This window comes from Cyprinus carpio, chromosome A18 (genome assembly GCF_018340385.1).
Source record: "Cyprinus carpio isolate SPL01 chromosome A18, ASM1834038v1, whole genome shotgun sequence".
Taxonomy (NCBI): domain Eukaryota; kingdom Metazoa; phylum Chordata; class Actinopteri; order Cypriniformes; family Cyprinidae; genus Cyprinus; species Cyprinus carpio.
Genome location: NC_056589.1, coordinates 12,331,700 through 12,356,095, shown reverse-complemented (window position 1 = coordinate 12,356,095; position 24,396 = coordinate 12,331,700). Strand labels below are relative to the sequence as shown.

At 36.8% G+C, this 24,396-nt stretch overlaps 1 protein-coding gene across 2 annotated transcripts in view; it reads left to right on the top strand.

Annotated features, from left to right (window-relative positions):
* cd151l (CD151 antigen, like) overlaps positions 1 to 24,396 on the top strand; it is a 52,522-nt gene that overhangs the window by 7,677 nt on the left and 20,449 nt on the right. For both annotated transcript variants that reach the window (XM_042775035.1, XM_042775036.1), the window contains 3 exons: positions 15,037 to 15,228; positions 20,273 to 20,347; positions 20,424 to 20,528. In XM_042775035.1, the coding sequence (XP_042630969.1) occupies positions 15,037 to 15,228; positions 20,273 to 20,347; positions 20,424 to 20,528 (372 nt within the window). The remainder of the gene's footprint in view (positions 1 to 15,036; positions 15,229 to 20,272; positions 20,348 to 20,423; positions 20,529 to 24,396) is intronic.

Here is a 24,396-nt window from a genome sequence, read left to right as displayed (position 1 = left end):
GATGTAGCAAGTACATCGGGTGTTATGGGAAGTAACCCAAGAACAACAACAACAGACATATAATCAATTTACATATTCCAATGAGAGAGAGAGAGAGAGAGAGAGAGAGAGAGAGAAAAAAAGCTTCAGTGATTTTAATGGGAGTTTTTGAGGATGCTTGAACTAGACTGTCAGTGAAAATGTTCTTTGATAATGTAACTTGCAATGTTTTTATTTGCATTAACTTGCAATGTTAAATTCACATTAAATATAAACTCAGAAGTATTAAAAAAATGTTATGGCATGGCATCCATATCTGTTAAGTAAAGAGACAGGTTTTTTTTTAATGCATATTACATTATTAGGTTACTTTGACAATCGCTCAATATAGATCATAATCTATAAAGGTGAGAATTAAGATATTTCATGATAATTCAGTTTGAAAAAATAAATAAATAACTCGTACCACCTCAAAAATGAGTGCATGATGCCCCTGAAAGAGACAATCTGTTTATTAAATATATCTAACATACAAATATATCTAAATATATCTATGTATTATTAATCTATATTTTTTTTAACGAGTTCATGATGGGTGTGAACGAGGTTTTGCTATGTTTTTGGGGGGCCTTACCCCTCTGAAGTTTGGGAAGCTCTGTTCTATATGATGATTTATCTGCATTCTGGCTTGCTGGAGCTTTGTATTCATGTTTGCAATGTTGAACTGCATTTAGCAGCCTCCCTTCGCTCTTTCTCTCTCTGTCTTTTTTGTGAAGGCTATTTTTTTGTGCAAGTACACATAATCTTTCATTCCCCCCTTTGATCATTTGATCAAAAGCTTTTTTGTAATCATGTATACAGCATGCTGAAAATAGGCTCAATTATTTAAGATGACAACATAAGAGTTCATGGTGAAGTTTGCATCCTCTTGAATGCTTGAGTCATTTATTATTTTGATGTTGTGATCTTGTGGAAGTGGCGGATGTTGTTGTGTCCTGTGGAGGTTCAGACATGTTCATCTATGTGGCCAGTGCAGTACAGTCCAAGTGCTGGATGTCTTTGCTCATCCAATGTAATGCCAGAACACCTGCAATTCCACACAAGAGAAAAGGGAAACACATCTTTCCCAGGAAAAGATTTTAGAAGAAGTGGGCTTTTCCACCTGGTTTTATGTGTTTTGTGATTTTATGTATTGCTTCTCATACTGGTCAGGCCTCGGAGAGGTTTTTATTTAACAGAAAAAACCAAAACAGGGGGAATCTTTCCAAAGGGGAACAGTGAAACAGGGAATCTGGTTTCGTGCTGCGGGGTTCGTGGGGGTCTGACAGTGAAGAAGTAAGGGGCGGAGTCCGGCGGCCGCACGCGCTCCCCTCTTTCCGGGGCCAGGGGCGGCGGCTTCTTCTAGCGGCTTCATCCTCCTCGCTGGCCGCGGCGCTTGCAGGGGATGGACGGCCCGGCATCCTGGCCCGACGGCCGTGTAGACGGGTGCGGTTCTCGACCGGACCGCGGGTCCGGCAGCTCACGTCTCTGGTGGCGCGGGAGTCCCTCAACGCACCCTTCCTGGACGAGGACACCAGTGTGCATGCACTTGGGGAAAGAGACCGGTCTCCCGAGGAGAGAGGCGCATTGGGCTTTAAACAGCGGCGGTGATGAGGACTCCATTTCCTTCAGGTTGCCCCATCACACGCCGCCAGCCCTGACTCGGCAGCCCCCCTCCTCTCTCCCACACCCACTCCTATCGGGAGCCTGGTGAAGGGCGGCGATTTAGGACGGGGTGCCGGTGATTATCAGGGAGGAGGCTGACTCGTCACAGAAGAAGTGGGCTTTTCCACCTGGCTTCTCATACTGCCAGGCTAAGTCAGTTTGGACAAGGCTGTCAGATGTCAGATTTTCACTGGACATGGGACAGCCTGTAACATGTTCAAAAGGGCATAGTCTCCTTGTAGTTTCCTTGTGGTTTTCCTTACTGCATTGGTTTCCATTGACCTCATCGGCTGAGGTGCCCCTCTCACCAGTCACCCCATCACCCCAGCTCAAAGCTGTCTGTTACTGCTCCGAACCGCTGATTCCGCTAATACGCTCTGTGTTTTCCCGCCACTCCGCAGCATCACTTACAATCTGTGTGCCGCTCTCTGGAGAGTGGAGACCACAGTCCCCGAAGGTTGTTGCATTACCAGGTAGATGCATTACGATCCACATTAGTCAGTGGTTGATCCGCTGAAATAGTAATTAGTTGGTAGTTTGTTTGTTTTTGTTTTTGTCAATACTGATTAGCCTTCTAAAAGTGCTAACAATTTCTACAACAGTTGTTGGCACTCTTTGTAGACAAAAAAAAAAGCCTTCACAAATAAATACTTCTGAGTTTATATTTAATGTGAATTTAACATTGCAAGTTACATTATCAAAGAACATTTTCACTGACAGTCTAGTTCAAGCACTCTCAAAAACACCCATTAAAATCACTGAAGCTTTTTTTTTTCTCTCTCTCTCTCTCTCTCCTCTTTCTCTCTCATTGGAATATGTAAATTGATTATATGTCTAAGAAGATAGCAGATAACAATAAACGTTATATAACCTGTAAAAGTTGCTGAAAGCGTATAATGTCATACACTTGCCTTCTATTGACAGACAAAACACAGATCTCCTCGTTCGCCGGCCAAAAACCTTGTTAACTCCATTTGAGCTTGTTTTTCATATTAAGTGCAAGTGTCTGATACAATACCAACACTGACGATGCAGTTAATAAAGAGGGGGGAAAATCAAATTTTATAAGTCAAATATTTTAATTAGTGGTGGGCATAGATTCATTTTTTTAATCTAGATTAATCTCACTGTAATCTTGGAATTAATCTAGATTAATCTAGATTAAAATGGCTCATTTGAATTCTGCCGAAGGCATTCAAATTATGTTCAATTAGATGTACTTGTTAGAACTGATAGATCTGTGCTGCACTCAAACATAGTAGTTTGACGATGACTCTTCCCCTGCAGGAGCGGTGCGTCTGCAGCAGTGCAGCGATCGTTACGTACAGAGTCTATTTTAGCTGTGCTGCATGCGCTGAATTAAAATGATAGCTCATTGTTTGCGGTAAAAATTAACATGGATTGACACGGAAATGCAGTAATTTCACAATAAATGTATACTGATTAAAGCCTACTGTGTTCCATACGTAACACATGGGTTTTTTATTAAGTTTAAACTAATGTCTATGATTATGAAAGACTGTTACTGTTCTGTGATAATAGTCACAATATTTTTTTATTTATTTTTTAACGGTTTGAAATATAGAATAATGAACAAATGTTGTGTTTGTGGACTAAACAGCCGTGGATCAGTAACGGACTGCAAACGCGTCCTGTGTGAAAGCACAATGAGTCCGTGCTGCTTCTGCACCACATACGTAACGCACACGGACTGCATGCGCACTGCAGACGGAGTATGTGTGAAACAGGCGTGAGTCTTGTCGAGGTTTTTTTTGGGAAGTTTGGTAATTTGGCATACACACAGGTTCGAAGACTCGTTCTCGCCCCCTACAGTGCAATTCGTCTAGGTATACATCAGCGCTAAACTATCACGGTGAAAGTCATCATAGCTTGCGTAGTATAGACCCAGCTCCCAACCCAACTTTGAGAATAGATTAACGGCGATATTTTTTTTATCGCCCGATAAGAGTCTCACGTTAACGCAGCACGTTAACGCCGATAACGGCCCACCACTAATTTTTTTTAGTTTTATTATTTTGTCTTTTTAATGAAGAAGGTTAACGCTGATATAGGGCTACGACTAATTTTTTGCTGCGGCCCACAGTTTGGGAAGCACTGATATAGAATATTAAGCAGTTTGTCACACTTTAATTCTTGTAATTAAATATATTTCCCATTATAATCACTTGTCTTTATACTAGTAATCTATAACACATGATATTTTATTAAAACCGAATTAATAGTCGGTAAAAAAAAAATTGTATAAATGTTCTAAATTAGTTGTTTATTAGTACTATATTATTATCTATAGTAATATAGATTTATGGTGTAAAATGTTAAATTAATTGTCTAATACTTAAAGGGGAGAGTGGGGTAAGATTAGCCACTTTCTACTTATGTGGTCCTCAAGATAAGGGAAAATGACACAGAAGTAGAATGAAAGTATCCTATCTTATCCTATCCAAATTAAAGTATTGCTATCATTTTAAATGATCAGAATTTACTGTATCTATGACAAAGGGATCTAAAAATATGGCTTCTTATAAAAAAAAAAAAAAAAAAGTTTTCCCATGGCTCAGTTTGCCCCGGGTTTGGGGTAAGTTGAGCCGAGTCGAGTCAGTCGGTAGATGCACCATCTGGGTGTAAAATGACCATCTGACCAAATCTGATTAGAACCCATGTGAAATAAATTAAAATTTAAAAACTAATTTAATAATTTCCTTTTACAGACAGTCATATTTCTTTTCTTAAAGTTATCTTTAACAAAATAAAACCAACCAAATGAAGTTTAAATTTTAATATTTAATTGTTTGCATCTCTGAAACAATATGTAAGGCAAACGCAAAAAAAAAAAAACAGCTACATGATATTATCTGTCAGAAACATTATCAACGCTATCAAAACAGTAGCATATAACACTAGTGCAGAGATCTGTAGAACAAGTATGTTACGTTTATGCTATTTCATATTGTAGTTAAATTTTCACAAAGTCGTGCCAACAAGATTCATAAGGGCACTAGACAAAGTTATCATCTATATAGCAATGGTTATTAATGAAAAATATAACCGTAATAGGCCTATGTATTGCTAAATGAATAATAAACAACTGATAAAATTATATACCCCTAACCTAAGGTAATGGTGCAATGTGATATTTAACAATGCTCATTCCTCCAAAACAGAGAAAACATCTTTCACAAACATCTGCATATGTCTCTTTTAAAGTGTTTAGTGTATATAATGAGTGATTTTTTTTTTTATTTGATTTGATTTATTTGACTATATATTTAAAACAAGTACAATCAAGCCCAAAAGACCAATTCATACACATCTTTAAAAAAAAAAAAAAAAAACTGTCGAGGATAAAATACACAAAAAAGCCATAGGTTTATTTCCATTGTGGTCTTTAGAATTCAAAAATGGACGAGCAGTTCATAATGGGAATGAGATCAACACAACACACATCTTCATACATATAATACCTCAAACATCGTTAAAAAGACATTTTTTAACTTCTCTTCTAAAAAGACCTTCTTCTTGAATTTGTTTTAAGCAATCAGGCAATTCATTCCAAGCAACAGTGCTAGAATACAAAAACGAATTCTTCCCATTTAAACTCTTATACCGACACAAGTATATATTGTTTATCCTTGACCTTGTAGAAAAACTATGAATATCTCTTATGAAAACATAATAATCACACAAATACTTTGGAACATTTCTCTGTAATATTTTATACACCATCATCAGCTTAAGAAAAATTACCCTCTTGTCCACTTTTAAAAACCCTATTTCCCTAAAATGATTAGTATTTAAATGCATTTGTGGATGAAGGCATAGAATAATTCTACACAACTTGTTCTGAGCAGTCTGTAATTTAATTTTCACTCGTTTTGTAGAGCCACTATACCAGAAAGTTGCTGCATAATCGAAATGTGTTTGCACTAATGCACCAGCTAACATTTTTTAAGGTTTGAGTATCTAAATAACCAGCCTGTCTTCCTAAGAATTTTATTCGATTACATACTTTAGAATGAACTTGAACAGCCATACTATCCCCAGTTAATTTATCATCCAAAGTACATCCTAAATATTTCACTTCTTGCTTAGCAGTAATCGTCACATCTCCAACCCTCACTTCTAATTTGGAACATTTTCTCAATTTAGCCACAGAACCAAATAAAATAGCTTCAGTTTTGCCTAAATGTAAAATCAGTTTATTTTGAAAAAACCAGTTGGATACTTCCGCAATCTCTCTACTTAATTCACTTTCTATTATTTCTTTCTTCTCATCAGTAACAATTATTGTTGCATCATCAGCATATAATAGAAGGTGGCTAGAACAGGCCATTTTTAGATCATTTATATACATTAAAAAAAGCAAGGGTCCCAGTATGCTGCCTTGTGGTACACCACAAGAGATGGGTAAATTATCTGAAAACACTCCGTTTAAGTCTACCATTTGACACCTATTTGAAAGATAAGAGTTAATCCATTTACATGCTTTAGAGTCAAAACCCATAGCATTTAATTTTAATAACTAAATATTATGGTCAACTGTGTCAAAGGCTTTCTGTAAATCTAGTAATACCATCCCACTTAATTTACCTTTATCCAATTCTTTCTTTATGTAATCTGTCAAATACAAAATTTTTGTCTCCGTGGAGTGCATCCTGCTAAAGCCAGACTGAAGTTCATAAAAAATATTACATTTAAAAATATATTCTTCAATTTGGTCAAATAAAATATTTTTAAACACTTTGGATAAGGAAGATAGAATTGACACAGGCCTATAATTATTACACTCAAACCTACAACTCTTGCTTGTTTTAATTCATCAGGTACCTTAGCTTGGCCTATAGAGAGATTTAAAATATGAGTGACCACAGGGGTTATAAAATTAGCTGAATCTTTAATAAACCTTGCTGGAATATTATCTAAACCTGTCGCTTTATTGCATTTCAGATCTGTTAATTTCTTATAAACTGTAGTCTCATTTACCTTATTAAATGAAAAACCTCCTAAAGTGACACCACAATTAGCATAATACTTCTGAACTGGTAACTCCTTTATCAAATTGTCAGCAACAGTAGTAAAGAATCTATTAAAACAGTTGGCTACTTCTTTCTGGTCTGTCAACAATTGATCATTAACTTTAAGACTAATTCTAGAGCCTTTACTCTTAGCCCTTTTCCAACACCCTAAATAATTTAAAACTCACCATAACTTTTGGCGAGTGGGGTTATTATAGCACAATTCCCACCCAGACCACACTAATTTGCAAACCTTGGCTTCGGCCATGGTGCCTTTCATTTCCCCAATGTGTTTCTCCTTTTACAAATGTAAAAATTTACCAAAAAAAAAAACAAACCAAATTGTATTGAAGGGTTCTACAAACTATTTTAGTCATTAAACATACCAATGCATAGTTTTTCAATTATAAAACAATAGACAGAATCTTAGACATCGTATAAGTGATTTATTTGAGCCCTAGAAAAATACAATAAGAATAAGTTGAGTAATAATAATAAAAAAAAAAGAATTAATGTATGCCAATTACAGTTCATCCCGAGATTGCTAGAAATACAGCAATTACATTGACAGATACTCAAAGTCGGTAATCACATGTTGATGGCCAGTAATACAGATGGTAATCATACAGATGCACCATATAGTCAATAATCACACTCTATTCATACAGACAGCATTCAGACTGATAGCTGTCCATCGCACGCAGATTATCAGTCATAGAGAGTATTCATGCAGATACAGCCACATTCCCGACAAAACACACACACATATATGAAAAATGTTGAAGAAAAAAAAAAGAAATAATTATTTGTGCAAAAAGCCGATCGCCAAGTTACGCCCCCAATAGATGATATGTGCATCACAGCACGCGTCACGAGAGTGCGCCAGAATTCAAATATACAATATTCCGCTTGTCTTTGACTTTTTTTTTTTTTTTTAGTGAATGGACTCATTCTGTTTGTGACACTGTGTGCTACAAAACCATGCTGTTTTTTACTGACAAGACGCAGTTTTTTGAGCGTAGGTTATTTCATAATTGATACAAACAATACTGTCCCCGAAGAAATGAGACGTAAACAAATTGAATTACCATCCATATTATAACGTTATTGCTTCAAAACTCGCTATTACGATGAATCTGGTATGTACTGTGTTTTGAGTATGCATGTTTTGATGTGTACTGCTTAAAATTTAGCAAATACATTCCTTATAAGCGTTCAATTGAAAAACAGCGATCCGTCGTCAATGCTTGAGGCTTAGACCTTTATAATGATATATAGTTTGTATTGATGAATTTTGTCCCATTTTATTTAATCTATTCGTAAACACTGACACATGCAAACAAAGAGAGTTCAGTGAGTTGGCATCCAGGTGCAGGTTAACAGGTTAAAGGTGCTTATTCAGATTTAAATTCTCAGCAATCTTGTCAAATGACCATTTCAGTTACACAGACAAATCAAGCATTTGTTTCCAAAATACAAAAATGTTGTTTTGTAGACTCAGTTTGATGTACTCTGTTTGATTAGAGAGAATTAATTTGTTTCAAAGTTGTCCCTTAGACAATTTATGAAGTGTATCAGTTCTTCAGCTGTAACCCAAGGTACTGCCTGTGAGGTCAGACCTTTATATCTGGTAACAAATGTGCTACAAACAATACAATAACAACCCATGGAAAGCCAATGAGTGTGTAACCTCATGATGACCTGATAGGACCTCTCCCATGGAGAGCCCCTGATACATTGACCTGATACTGACCTAATGGGCTAATTATATGGGCCATATGGGTCACACTTTTGTAAACAGAGTTTCAGTTGATTGCATCTGAGGCACAATGTTAATGGATCTGAATTGAAGTACACATAATCTTTCAGACATCTTGGAAAATCAATTGTTCAGAGAAAAATAGGTGAACACTACCATGAATCCTGTGTCACACCAACAGTGAAGCATTCTGAGACCATCTATGTGTGGGTTTGCTTTTCACAGTTCTGCCCAAAAACACTTCCTTGAATAAAGAATGTTATCAAAACTTCCTGCAAGAGCAACTTCTCCCATTGATCCTGGAGCTTTTTGGTGATGATCAATGTATTTTCCAGCATGGTGGAGTACCATGTCACAAGGCAAAAGTAGTTATGAATTGGTTCGGAGATCTTAATCCCACAGAGAATCTGTGGTCAGTCCTCAAAAGGTGAGTGGACATGCAGATGCCCACAAATTGTGATCAACTCCAAACACTAATAAGACAAGAATGGCTCGCCATCAGTCAGGATTTGGCCCAGAATCTGATATCCAACATGCCAGGCTGAATTGCAATACTTTTGGCCATGGCTGTAGGAGTGTAACAGTATACATATATGGTAGGGGTCATTTGGTCAGTATGCATGTGTACCAAACAAATACAATGTTTTTTGTTTTTTCAAACAACTGCACTATGCAAAACTTAATTTCAGTTCCTTAGTTTAATGTATCCTCATTTTAATGAAACAATATCAATTCTTAAATTCCAAGAGTGATCTTTTAGCCTATGCTGTTTCATCTGATGTGTAAAAGGAGTAAAACTTCACTAGACACTATAGCGTGCCTCCTGAACAATAATTGCAATAGGCATTTTGTTACTTTTGATTAGAAACCGTCATCTTTCAAATTCTCCGTTTTATCAGGAAATTCAAACAATAAATGCTGTTTTGACGTTCTTTGATGTGACAGGTCACCGTATAGACAGCTTAGTACAAACAGCAGCACGGAACACAAGTGAAACACGTTTCCTTCCTCTTTTCTACTTGTTATAGTTTACAAATAATCATGAATTGAATGTCTCATGTAATTGCTCAATCAGTTTCAACTGCAGAAAGTTGTCAGTAAAACAGCTTGTATACAACGTCACATGGTATTACCTTAGGCAAGTCATTCAGTGTCCACTCATAAGTTCGCTAGAGAAATAAACTCTAGAGAAGAGCATTTCACTATCTTTGCATCAAATTTACACATTAGAAATTTCAGATCTGATCCCAGATGCTGGATGCTGCCAGAATATATCTGTTTTATGTTGTAGTCAATGGCAATTTCATATTTTGTTCAATTATAGCGCCACCAAGAGGCACAATCCAACCAAATATTTTTATGTGCCTGTAGAGTGTACCCGTGAATTTCTCATTTTGTTTTGGATTTTTATAAACGAGAAGAGAAAAAAAAATAACTGATGGACAAATTAGTTTTCTTTTTTTGCCATTTACTATAAAAATTTTGGCAATTGGGCATAAGCGTGTAGCCAACACGCTTTGTTTTTGAATTTCCTACGGTGGTTTTGTGTCGATCGGAGTAATGGTTTCTAAGATATTGGGCAAATGTTTTTAAGTGCTAAAATGCAACATTGTACAAACCAAAGGCAAAACCTGGCTTGTTTGGTAACGCTGGACTTGGCAAGGATACAGGAGTCTAAAAAGGTGACTCCCATAAAGATAAAGTCGACCACATCCAAAGTTATAAGCATGTGAATATTTTATTTCACCATTAGGTGGTGCTGGCTCAAAACATCTTAGGCTCCTTCAGGGCATTGTGCCGATGACCCATACCAAGTTTTGTAACGATATGCTAATGCATTTGTAAAATACAGCATTTTAGCACAAATTTCAAAATGGATTTGCATGTGGATGTGGTCAACTTATTTTTATGGGACTCACACATTTTTATGTGCTCTTCTTCAAATTTGACGAATTTTTTTTTTTGACTAATCAACTTCCATAACTAAATTCCATAACTGTTTGCCAGCATGGTCTAAAAATGATCTGAGCCAATTTTGGGGAAAATCAGACAAACCGTCTAGGACAAGTTTGAAAAAGTAGGGTTTTTTAACTTATAAATAGTGAAAAAACTAGACCTTACAATATTTAAATTTGACTCCACATTTACATTGCTTACGAGCATACGTTGCACCTTCTACTATGCCTATGTCATATGCTCGAATGGGCGACTAGAAGCTAGAGATTACAGTTTATAATTTTTTAAAAATAGTTTTTTTTTTCTCACTCATCGTTTCGCTTCAGAAGGCCTTTATTAACACCTTGGAACGTGTGGAGTAGTTTTATGATGGATGGATGCAGTTTTTAGGCTTCAAAAACAGGGGCACCATATACTGCCATTATACAGCTTGGAAGAGCCAGGACATGAGCCTAGAATGCCCTGAGGGTGAGTAAATCATGGGCTAATTTCATTTTTGGGTGAACTATCACTTTAAATCTGTCTATCATATTTAACACAGCAATTCTATCTCTTCACATGACTTGGAATAAACTGCTCAGTTCATATGAATTAAAGGGTTAGTTCTCCCAAAAATGAAAATTAGCCCATAAATTACTCGCCCTCAATCATCCTAGGTGTATATGACTTTCTTCTTTCAGACGAATCCAGTTGGAGTTGTATTAAAAATTGTCTTTGATCTTTCATGCTGTTTAATGCCACTCAGTGGGTGTTACAGTGCATCAGTCCAAAAAAGGTTAAATAGAAAGCGCCCATCCATAAAAAAAAAAAGTGTCTCACATGGCTCCGGGTGGTGAACAAAGTCCTCCTGTAGTGAATCGATGTGTTTTTGTAAGAAAAATAACCATATTTAAAACGTAATAGTCAATTTAATCTAGCTTGCACTTACTGTTGTACACGGAAGCAGCTCAAAGAGGATGATGTATGAGGGTAGGCTTTGCGCATGCACCGCTCAGAAGTGACGAACGTGGAAGTGCAGTGGAGAGATCAAAACAAGGGTCACTAATTACAAGTACAAAACAAGGAATTTGATATAAGCCAAGAGGAGACTGGTTTTCCTTTGCTAAAGTAAGGAAACTTTGCTCCCGTTAACAAACATTGGTTTTCAAAAAAGAATTTTTTTTGGGATTCTTCCAAAAAGAATCGATTCCGAGGCGTTGGAAGGGGAATCGACTCCTCATTCCGAGTCTTTTTCAGTTCAAGAAAGCTCATCTATGGGAGTCTCTCAAATGGAAGGCTACATCCGACAAAGGCTGCACACATTTAAATTCACGAAAAATAAACAAAGAAAACGAGTCGGTACTGATTAGGGATGTGCATTTCAAGCAAAAGTAATAATTGATAATCGCTGGGTATTATTCGATTAGTAGTCGATAATCGCCCCCCTCCCGTGCATGCACCCACGCACGCATAAACACACACCCATAAAAAGAGAGAGAGGGAGAGAGACTACCCAGGCTTTCAATTTGTATGATAACAAACTGTTTAATTCATTAGAGAAAGGTCTATCCTAACCCAAGCCAATTGATGGTTGTATGATTGCTGAAACATATTAATATACTAACATAACCGATTGACGGCACTTATTAACATAACGTCCGTCTATTATCAACTGCTCACAAGGCTGTAGGAGCCTATAAGACATTTCTATTTTAAAAATGAGCATAAGCATTCATAGCATTTTTTTAAAAGTTTACAGATTAATTAAGATTAGAACAGATTAATTCAGACATGAATATTAGGCTTAAAACACATTATGTGCTGAAACAGAATATCATAAAACACAGTACACGCTAAAACATATTGTGAACAGCCTGAATGACGACACTAATTTGAACATTAATTTTAACGTCTGTATTTATAACAATAACCTAAAAAATTAGCATGTCCACAGTTCTACAGTTATTGGCGGTAGCTACCCTCTGTCACTGTCTCCCTTCCCCCGCTGGCCTGTACTCAGACTGCACTTCACCCTCCGGGCCGGTGTTCTGTCGATCTCTGCTACTCTGTCAGATTTAGCTACCTCCCATGAAAAAAGTAGGCAGTACTTATATGGGCCTGCCAAACCGAGGGGGAACTTTTAATTGAAACGAGAGAACTAATATAGAGCCTTACACAGCCCGGCCCGGGCTAATCAGAATTCTCTGCCCGAGTCACTGTCCTCATTACACAGCTGCTGTTGCAGCCATTATAATAGTTTAGATTTGTTTTTTAATGGTCATATTTCGTTTCAACTCTTTATTAATTTAATTCAGAAATATGATTGGAACATTTTATGTTTGTTAAATTCAAGTTTGTTTTTTAAATAGCCTACAAAGCGGCCAGCGCAAGACTGTGAGTTGAGCATTTTTGTCAGTTTATCCTTCTCAAAAAAAAAATAAAAATTAGCGTCATAATATTTTAGGAATTAAGTCAAAAATACGACAATGAAATCATGTCACATTGCACGAAGTAGGCTAAAATTGAATATATTACACCTGTATACTCCGCCAAAAAAATTATAATAAAAAGTACCTGTCATTCTTCACGTTTAAAACGAAAAACAGCAATAGGGTTACTGACGATTTTTTAAACTCGAATTGATTTATTTCACGAGACACTCGTTTGTATTAAATTGTTCAGTTTTTTTTTTTAACATGCACTCAAATATTCGTTATTATTTTCATGCTGCAAATTTTAACAGGAAAATATAATTGATCCACATGCCGCATGAAAGGAGGCGAATATCTCACTACAGATTAAAGAGTGTAAAAAAAACATTTATTATTTGTATTTTAATTCTATCTTTAAATTGATAGAAGACTGAGGCTTTGTGTTATAATAAAAAGTCCAAAGCTTATTGCGATTAAAACATTACATATTATTTCTGAGCATTTATGCCATAATTAAAAGCTTGTGAATAATCACATAATGTTATTTACTTCAGAAAAATCAACATAAAAGAGTCAAATTTTTAAATGGTTTAAAAAATGTTTATGGTTATCATACCAGTGGAATATTACATTTTATTCCTTCAACAAATAACAAATCATTTTAATGCAGCTAGCTCGTAATCACGACTTACGTGGGAAACAAGAAGTTTCTCACTCAGCACAGTGGAGCGCATCGTTTTGTTAACTTTGTGGTTTATTATTTTGAGTCGTTTGGGACGCAGTGACACAGAAGACCCTCATATTGCTTTACAAATCTATTGCGTTTGCCGCTCAGAAATGTTCACGTAATCATGCTGCACGTTTCAGCAGTTTCCTGCTCCAGCGCGTTAGCGCTCACACTGCATGTGTACCGCCCCTGATTAAACTGAACTGTGCTCTGGCCCACCTCTTCCAACCAACTGCGTCCGAGCGCGGCACAGAGCGATCACATTAGTCAACCGAACCTTGCTTTGGGGGTAAGACGCGCTCGGGCACGGTTCCCATCCTTTGAAAATAATCGCACAGCCTAATCGATAATCGGTCATTAAATCGACTAATCGAATAATTCGACAAATCCATAATTTCAAAAGTTGTGAGAGAAAAGATATCGAATTATATATATATATATATATATATCATATATATATATATATATATATATATATATATAAATGGTTCAGAGATTTATGGTTGAACTGGCTTGTCCACAATTTTGAGCGCTGCATGACAGAATAGATCATGACGTCATTGAGGGTCTTGATCTTATTACCATCTAAAATACTATTTTTAAAAAAACATTTCTATCAGCCAATGATAATTATAAATAATACGTCACGAGCATAGATGAGTGGCCGAGAGCGCATCTGATTGACAGATAAACCATGAGCGCTATCAGTCATTAATGTTCTGATTATTTTGTTTCAGTGTACAGTTTGTTAATATGCAAAGTATATAAAGTAAACTTTATCATTCAGCTGAACTGTGCACATTTATTTTAGACACTTCTTGTCTTATTTAATTCATGCGATAAACGCATGTCCCTGCTGATCTGGGCTATGATTAATTTCACGAGCAAAGCTGAAAAAACTTAAGTTTTCGTATCGTCTTTTTTTTTTTTTTTTTTTTTTACATTTTCAGCTTCATATTATAGGAAGGATACATTATACGACCTATTCTGCAGTCATCATGGTGAGATTAGGTTCCTTTAATCTAAAAAAAAAAAAAAAAAAAAACAAGATTTGGAAAAGAATCGAAAGCAACAGTGAGGAATCGATTGTTGGAATCGATTCCCATCGATTCCAGGATCAGGAATTGGAATTCCAAAAATTGTGGAATCGAACAGCCCTACTTCCGTGTACAACTGTTGGCGGTGCAAGCTGCATTAAAGTGATTATTACGTTTTGAATATGGATATTTTTCTGACTTTTTTTTTATGAATTACCCATTTAATGCAGCGCATTTCATATTCTAAGACTTTAAGTTGAAAATAACTTGTTTCTTTAAAGTTGGCATGAAATGGAAGTTGTAATTTATATTATTTATTGTGATTATATTGTGACATATATTCAAGTTAAACATCATCTTGGAGAAAAAAAAAATGTAGGGGTGGGATATAATTTGGTCCATTGGTAATTGACTTTGACTCTTTTTCCAGCTGGCAGGGGGTGCAGTGATGGCTGTAGGCATCTGGACGCTAGTTGAGAAGAGTGACTACATCAGTCTGCTGTCCTCAAAGATTTATGCTGTCTCTGCCTATATACTGATCATGGCCGGGGTAACTGTCATGGTAACAGGGGTTTTAGGCTGCTGTGCCACCTTCAAAGAGCAAAGACGACTTCTGAGAGTGGTGAGGAACACATTTAAATATTTACTTGCTCTAGAGGACTGTTTAGGATTATGTTTCCATTCTCTTGTGCTGTATGTTCCTCAGTTTAAATAGATAAGTATCACTGATGGGCAGTCATGTTTATCTATTTAAATTGAGGAACATACAGCATAAGAAAATGGAAACATAATCAGTTTAGAGTGTAACCAAAAGAGGTTAGGACACTAAAGCTTTCCTCATTTTACATCCATAGTTGGTCTGTAAAATATAAAACTGTAATTAAAGGGATATTTTACCAAAAAAATTTAAATGAATTTTAATTACTCACCCTCATGTCATTCCAAAATAAGATAGCACATCCCCCCCAGGTTTTGAATGCAACTTCCAAAAGATAAAGAAATATATATGTACATTTCATAATACACTCAGTGCTTGTCATGTATAACAAAAACTAAACAAAAAAATACACAATGATATAACATATATACACCAATGATACTTTATAACTTGGGATGTGCGGGTCTAGTCGACAGCTCCTACTAGTCGACACTGAAAACAATAGTCGATTACACGACAGAAAAAAACATGATTATCATTAAAATTACCATCATTTTATGTTACTATCAAATTCCCATTTTTACATTTAAAACATTTTAAATAAGTTAAAATAAAACATTTGAAAAATAATACATTAATTTTAAAAGTGTTTCAGGACATAAACTACATTTTTACCTCATGCCTTGCATGAGCTTTCTTCGTGTCAGTTGTGGCGAGCTCAAAAGTGACCACGCGAAAGATGAGCAAGATGTGGGATTATTTTGAATTAGAAGGAAACTGAAAAGTTTTGTGTGAACTGTGTAATGTCAAATTGGCTTACAATAACTCAACTGGAGCGATGCATAATCATATTCATTACAGGCACGCAGCCGTCTATCTTAGAGACTAGCCAAAGCCAGCTAATGTCAATCACTACAGCCCGCCGCCGCTGCGATCCCGTCCGTGCCGTCTATCCCTCGAAGACCCACTTTGGTGGTTCTGCGTGATGTCCAGGTGCTTTCTGGAATTCTGTTGGCTTGCTTTTCGTTATCTCTACATTTTTCAATGCAGGAATATGTTTCCATTACCCTGTTTTAATGCACATTTTGAAGTATCGAATGAGAAACGAGTGATGGAAACTGCACATTTCAAATAAAAATCCTTTAATTCGCAAAATAGTTTTAATGTAATTAATGTAAATAATGGGAGATGGAAATGCATTTTGCAAATAAATTCCTCTAAGCGCATATAAAAAAATATTTGATTTTGCGCTATGAGGTGGGATAACTTGACTAGCAGCGGACTGATCTCGTTCCACAGCATCTGAAATGTTGTTATGGTCAAGTAAGTATTTATAATGTATTATACGACTGCGTTAAATTTGCAACTTTGGATGGAAACCATAATCGCCTCAGGTCCTGTCTTTCTTTTTGGTCGTTTTGTTTTTAGATGATATAGCCTACATGACGAAGTATGTTTTTAAAAGCCATTTTAATGATATTCCTTGATAATTGATATTCCTATCCAGTTTGGTCTTGATGGCGCCGCAGACGGCTGCTTCAGTGCTTGGCTCTCCAGTGTTTGTACTGTTTTTGTTCATTTTTCCTGTTTTTTTGTTTGTCAAACACGATCAGTTTCACCAGGGATGAACTGCTGAACATTCGGCAGAACACACCACAAAATCTTTTACCGAATTTCAATTTTGGTGCGCTCGTTAGACTCAGGAAGCGCAGATTTCGAACGCCGTTGCCTAGCATCCATCTGGCAAATCTCGACTTTCTACCCAACAAAACGGACGAAATCCTTCTGCTTTCCCAGACAAATAAGGATTTGTCACACTCTGCTGCTCTGTGTTTCACGGAAACCTGGCTGAATGACGCCATCCCAGACAGCGCGCTCCATCTGCCTGACTTTCAACAGTTTAGAGCAGATCGCGACGCAGAATCAATGGGGAAATCGCGTGGCAGCGGGACATGCTTTTACATCAATGAACGGTGGTGCACAGATGTAACTGTGTTAAAGAAGATGTGCTGCTCAGATCTAGAAGTGCTCTTTGTCAACTGCAAGCCATTCTGTTCGCCGCGGGAGTTTCACTCGTTCATTCTGGTGAGTGTTTACATTCCTCCACAAGTGCACGTAAGCCTGGCTTTACAGAAACTCGCTGATCAGATCACTGAGACAGAACAACAACACCGGACTCTGTTTTAATCATTCTTGGGGACTTTAATAAAGCCAGTCTCTCTCTTTGAAACACCCCACACCCATTCTGACCATCTCTCTGCACAACTGTTAACACCACCTGCAATCCCCCTCTCCTCCCCCTCCTGCACTTCAAATCAGTGAAAACGATGTGCGCCATGTCTTCAGGAAGAACAAAAGAAGAAAAGCACCAGGCCCAGATGGTGTGACACCAGCCTGTTTGAGAACCTGTGCTGACCAACTGGCCCCCATCTTTTCACAGATCTTCAACAGATCTCTGGAGTTGTGTGAAGTCCCTTCCTGCTTCAAACATTCCACCATCATCCCCAAAGAAACCCAAGATAACAGGACTTAACGACTACAGACCTGTGGCTCTAACATCTGTCGTCATGAAGTCGTTTGAAAAACTGGTTCTGGCTTATATGAAGGACATCACAGGACCCTTACTGGACCCCCTGCAGTTTGCTTACCAGGCAAACAGGTCCGTGGATGATGCAATCAACATGGGATTGCACTTCATCCTGCAACATCTGGACAAAACAGGGACTTATTTGAGGATCCTGTTTGTGGACTTTAGTTCGGCTTTCAACACCATCCCAACAGCCCTCCAGACCAAACTGACCCAGCTCTCTGTTCCTAGCTCTATCTGTCAGTGGATCACCAGCTTTCTGACAGATAAGCAACAGCTAGTCTGACTGGGGAAATTCATGTCCACCAGCTGCTCCACCAACACTGGTGCCCCTCAGGGATGTGTTCTCTCCCCACTGCTCTTCTCCCTCTACACCAACGACTGCACCTCTAAAGACCCCTCTGTCAAGCTCCTGAAGTTTGCAGATGACACTACAGTCATCGGTCTCATCCAGGATGGTGACGAGTCTGCTTACAGACAAGAGGTTGAGCAGCTGGCTGTCTGGTGCAGTCTTAACAATCTGGAGCTGAACGCTCTCAAAACAGTGGAGATGATCGTGGACTTCAGGAGAAACCCCCCCTGCACTCCCCCCACTAACCATCATAGACAGCACTGTGGCTGCAGTGGAGTCATTCAGATTCCTGGGAACCACCATCTCTCAGGACCTGAAGTGGGACAATCACATTGACTCCATTGTTAAAAAGGCCCAACAAAGGGTGTACTTCCTTCGCCAGCTGAGGAAGTTTAACCTGCCACAAGAGCTGCTGAAACAGTTCTACTCAGCCATCACTGAGTCTGTCCTGTGCACTTCAATAACTGTCTGGTTTGGTTCAGCTACAAAATCAGACATCAGAAGACCTACAGAGAACAGTTCGGACTGCTGAAAGGATTTATTGGTACTCCCCTGCTAACCCTTCAAGAACTGTATACGTCCAGAGTGAGGAAAAGGGCTCAGAAAATCACTCTGGATCCCTCACATCCAAGTTACCCCCTTTTTGAACTTTTGCCATCTGGCCGGCACTTCAGAGACTCAAATACCAGGACAGTTAGGCACAAGAACAGTTTTTTCCCCCAGGCAATCTACCTCATGAACAGTTAAATGTTCCCCACTTATGCAATAAAAATGTGCAATATTCTTATATTTAATTGTTACCCCTCTATCCAAGTACATCTCTGCATCTTACTCTATTCTATTCCATTATCATCTATAGCACAACTGTTTACAATACAATTTGCAATTTGTTTTGTTTTTTTTTTGTTTATTTATTTGCAATTTGTTTTTGTTTTTTTTGTTGTTTTTTTCTGGAAGCTTATGTCACTAAAACAAATTCCTTGTATGTGTAAGCATACTTGGCAATAAAGCTCTTTCTAAAATTCCCTATTGTTTTTGTCTTGTGTTTTAATATGTTGGCTGACGTTATATGAAGATGAAGAATTCTATCAGGCTATTGATTGGTTTTTCATTGTTCTGCATTTCCCCAGTTGATTTAATAAATAAGCATTAGCTGACGTTGAGTGTGTTCTCTTCAAATTATTATTATTTTTTTTTTTAAATGACTGCCTAAAATTAAATGGTGATAATGCGAGGCAAGAGTACGGCATAATTGTGACCTATTTTTAGTGGAATTCATTGAGGGATTTGTCAGTGTGATTCATAGATTAAGTATTTCAAATGCAGGCTATTATATACACGCAGAGGGTTTTTTTTTTATTTTATTTTATTTTTTTTTTTACCATCTTTTGGGGGTTTCTTGCTTTTAGACTAGTCGGATACAAAACTTCGGTTTAAACGACAGTCAAATTAGTCGTCACGCACATTCCTATTTATAAATATATAATACATTATATATGATGCAGTGTCTTAGGTGTCTGTGATCTCACTAAATGAGAACATGTATGAGATATTAGACATGCTTTTTGATTACTACAGTTTAATTTAACCATTAAAACAGAGTCCAGAAAAATTTAAATGGAAAAAAAACAATCTAAAAAAAAATTTATTGTAATGTAAATACAGGAATAGATTGCTCCCCCATGATATTTTGTAAACCGTATTTATGACATATTTATGTATATTTATGTATGTATTTATGTATTTATTGCATAAACATTTGGGCAGTGTTATGAAAATCTTCCCACATCGTGACATAGACGTGGGGGCGTGTTTAAACAAGGCATTTTATGAGGGGGTGGACAAGTCTTAACTTTTATAAAGAATATCTCTTTGGATCTGAGACTTTAGTCTTTGCAACTTTACAGATCTTCTTTATGCACCAAGAGCTTGTAATACTTCAAAGAGAAAGGAAAAATTGAAATCGCATCATATGACCCCTTAAATAAGTTCAAAATCATTTTCAAGCTATATTTTTCCAGTGAGTATAAGTGGTCTAATATGTATTGTCTCTCTCCTCCCATTGTCAGTATTTTGTTTTACTGCTGTGTATTTTCCTGCTGGAGGTCCTGGCTGGAGTTTTGGCCTACATTTATTACCAGCAGGTTAGTTACTTGTTCTTTCATTCATCGTTTGCTTTGTATTCATGTCTTTCATTGTCATGCTTTGTGAATATTGTAGCTGAATGAGGAACTGAAGGAGAACTTGAGAGAGACCATGGTTCAAAAATATGATCAGCCTGAGCAGGAACATGTGACGAAGGCCGTGGACAAACTACAGCAGGAGGTGGGTCAACTGTCTTTTTGCTAAAATGCATTTGTTATTGACTGTTTACTTACAGGTGCTGGTCATATAATTAGAATATCATCAAAAAGTTGATTTATTTCACTAATTCTATTCAAAAAGTGAAACTTGTATATTATATTCATTCATTACATGCAGACTGATATATTTCAAATGTTTATTTCTTTCCATTTTGATGATTATAACTGACAACTAAGGAAAATCCCAAATTCAGTATCTGTATTCAGTTAGAATATTACTTAAGACCAATACAAAGAAAGGATTTTTAGAAATCTTGGCCAACTGAAAAGTATGAACATGAAAAGTATGAGCATCTACAGCACTCAATACTTAGTTGGGGCTCCTTTTGCCTGAATAACTGCAGCAATGCGGCATGGCATGGAGTCGATCAGTCTGTGGCACTGCTCAGGTGTTATGAGAGCCCAGGTTGCTCTGATAGTGGCCTTCAGCTCTTCTGCATTCTTGGGTCTGGAATATCGCATCTTCCTCTTCACAATACACCATAGATTTTCTATGGGGTTAAGGTCAGGCAAGTTTGCTGGACAATTAAGTACAGGGATACCATGGTCCTTAAACCAGGTACTAGAAGCTTTGGCACTGTGTGCTGGGGCCAAGTCCTGTTGGAAAATGAAATCTGCATCTCCATAAAGTTGGTCAGCAGCAGGAAGCATGAAGTGCTTTAAAACTTCCTGGTATACGGCTGCGTTGACCTTGGACCTCAGAAAACACAGTGGATCAACACCAGCAGATGACATGGCACCCCAAACCATCACTGACTGTGGAAACTTTACACTGGACCTCAAGCAACGTGGATTGTGTGCCTCTCCTCTCTTCCTCCAGGCTCTGGGACCCTTATTTCCAAAGGAAATGCAAAATGTACTTTCATCAGAGAACATAACTTTGGACCACTCAGCAGCAGTCCAGTCCTTTTTGAAGCGAGGCGCTTCTAATGCTGTCTGTTGTTCAAGAGTGGCTTGACAAGGAATGCGACAGCTGAAACCCATGTCTTGCATACGTCTGTGCGTAGTGGTTCTTGAAGCACTGACTCCAGCTGCAGTCCACTTCTTTGTGAATCTCCCCCACATTTTTGAATGGGTTTTGTTTCACAATCCTCTCCAGGGTGCAGTTATCCCTATTGCTTGTACACTTTTTTTCTACCAGATCTTTTCCTTCCCTTCGCCTCTCTATTAATGTGCTTGGACACAGAGCTCTGTGAGCAGCCAGCCTCTTTTGCAATTACCTTTTGTGTCTTGCCTTCCTTGTGCAAGGTGTCAATGGTCGTGTTTTGGACAACTGTCAAGTCAGCAGTCTTCCCCATGATTGTGTAGCCTACAGAACTAGACTGAAGGACCATTTAAAGGCCTTTGCAGGTGTTTTGAGTTAATTAGTTGATTAGAGTGTGGCACCAGGTGTCTTCAATATTGAACCTTTTCACAATATTCTAATTTTCTGAGATTCTGAATTTGAGATTTTCCTTAGTTGTCAGGTATAATCATCAAAATTAAAAATAAACATTTGAAAAATATATCAGTCTGTGTGTAATGAATGAATATAATATACAAGTTTCACTTTTTGAATGAAATTTGTGAAATAAATCAACTTTTTGATGATATTCTAATTATATGACCAGCACCTGTATGTGTTCGGTGTTGGCAACTCAGAAGCAAAGACTAGGAGACTCGGGTCTATCTTCAGCGGTATTCTTTATTGAGAATATGCTGTTTGTTTGGCACTGTAGTAATGAAGTCCAACTAAAGGAAGTGGAGATCAAGTAGTCAGGTCATGACAAAAACAGCAGTTTTTGGCCATATGCTCCATCTTTTTAGAATCAGAATCAGAATGAGCTTTATTGACAGGCATGTTGTTGTTTTTTTTCCCTTTTCTTTATTTAGTTGACAGGGACATTGTACATTAATAAAACATTCCTGTAAATGTACCAGAATTAGTCAAAGGCTATTATACATCTGTAGTCCCTGGACAAGATGTTACAAGTCACCCTAAAAGAAAATTTAATTAAAAATACATACTAGAAAATTTAATAATTACATAGTACAAATCATACAGTATTCTATTAAAAATCAATTGGATCAAATAAAGGCAATGCAAACAAGAGACAATCAATAATAATTCAGCTAGCAAATATAAAATTCTAGTGTTGACAAATCTGAGTACTACTTAACCAATTCTTCAGTTGAACCCTAAATAAAGCATATGTCTCTTATAGTTTCGGAATAGTATTCCCTTCTCGTGCAGCTTTGACAGAAAAAGCAGACTGACTAAAATTACTTCGTCTAAGCGGTTTTGATACAGTCTCCTCTTAATGCACCTCTTGTAGAACGATAATCAGTTGTTCTAATACTAACTAACTGATCAAATTTTATTTTTTCAGTATTAGACAAGGATGATATTGTACCAATTTCTTATCGAAGACTTTAAGTGAACGTTTGTATAAGGATAATGCTTTTAGAGTCACTGAACTTGCCTGAGACCAGGTGGTTAAACAGTAAGTCATGTGAGAAATAACGATAGAATACATATACATCTTAGCTGCCTCTGACATATAATCTCTAATAAACTTAAAATTGTAGAGATTAAATTTAACCTGCTTACAAACATTTTTAACCTGATCTTTAAATGTAAATTTAGATTCAATCAGTTTTCCAAGATATTTATATTGAGTCACTACCTGCAGCCTCACCCCTGACACGTAAACATCCGGCTCTTTAATAATACTGTTAGACTTAGAGAAAAACATACATACTGTTTTAGACACGTTTTCTCTTTTAACCATGCTGACACATTAACTATAGAATTTGTTAGTTCATTTGCAACTTATTCTAGACTATTACAATGTATATAAATTACTGTATCGTCCGCATACAGTACATTTGTATATTAATGCCAGGACATGCAAGATGAAAATCATATATATATATATATATTTATATATGGTGTGGATCATTGGGTAATTGCGGTTGATGTGTTTGTGTAATTGGATTGGTGATTTTGTATTCTAACACACTGAAATCTATCTGTTAGATATGACTCTATCCGGTTAAGTGTTTTTGTGATGAGAGAAAAAAAAAGTTAACTTAGACATAAGGATTCTGTGAATAACGGTGTCATCTAAGAAAGTTTTAATATTTTCTATAAAAAAACAGTTTGCGGTTTCGGGTGAGAGTTTTGCTCTAAAACCAAACTGCAATGGATGCAATGAAAATTAACTATTACTCAAGTAACTGCTAATCTGTTTTGCAACTAATTTCTCCATAACCTTAGAAACAGTGGGTAAAATACTAATTGGCCTATAATTATCAATAGAAAGGGGATCTCCACTTTTAAATATTGGACCACAATCGCCTAGAATTCACTTCGGAATTTTCCCTGAGAAATTGAAAGGTTAATAACTTTAGTAATAGTCGAACTAGACTCTTTGAGCATAACAATATCCATACCATATTTATCTTTTGCTCTAGATGATTTAAGAGATCTAATTGTTATCATAACATCAGAATCACTAACAGCCCTTATTCTAAAAACAGGCTCCACTGTTGTAACTGGACAGACATTAGTATACGCAGGCGAAAACAATGAGTGATGGTTTCTACAGAATCAACAAAATGATGATTAAAAATAATAAAAGAATAAAAATAAAATAAAAGAATAATATAATAAAATAAAAGATTATAAAAAATAAAAGATAAAAATAGAACTAAGTAAATAAGGAATAACAATATACACATTGACAATTGTATGTGCAGGTATATTACAATAGACAGTTTTGTATGTACAGGTATATTATTTGCAAATTTGAAATGTGTGTTAGACTAATGTGCGTTTGACTAAGTAT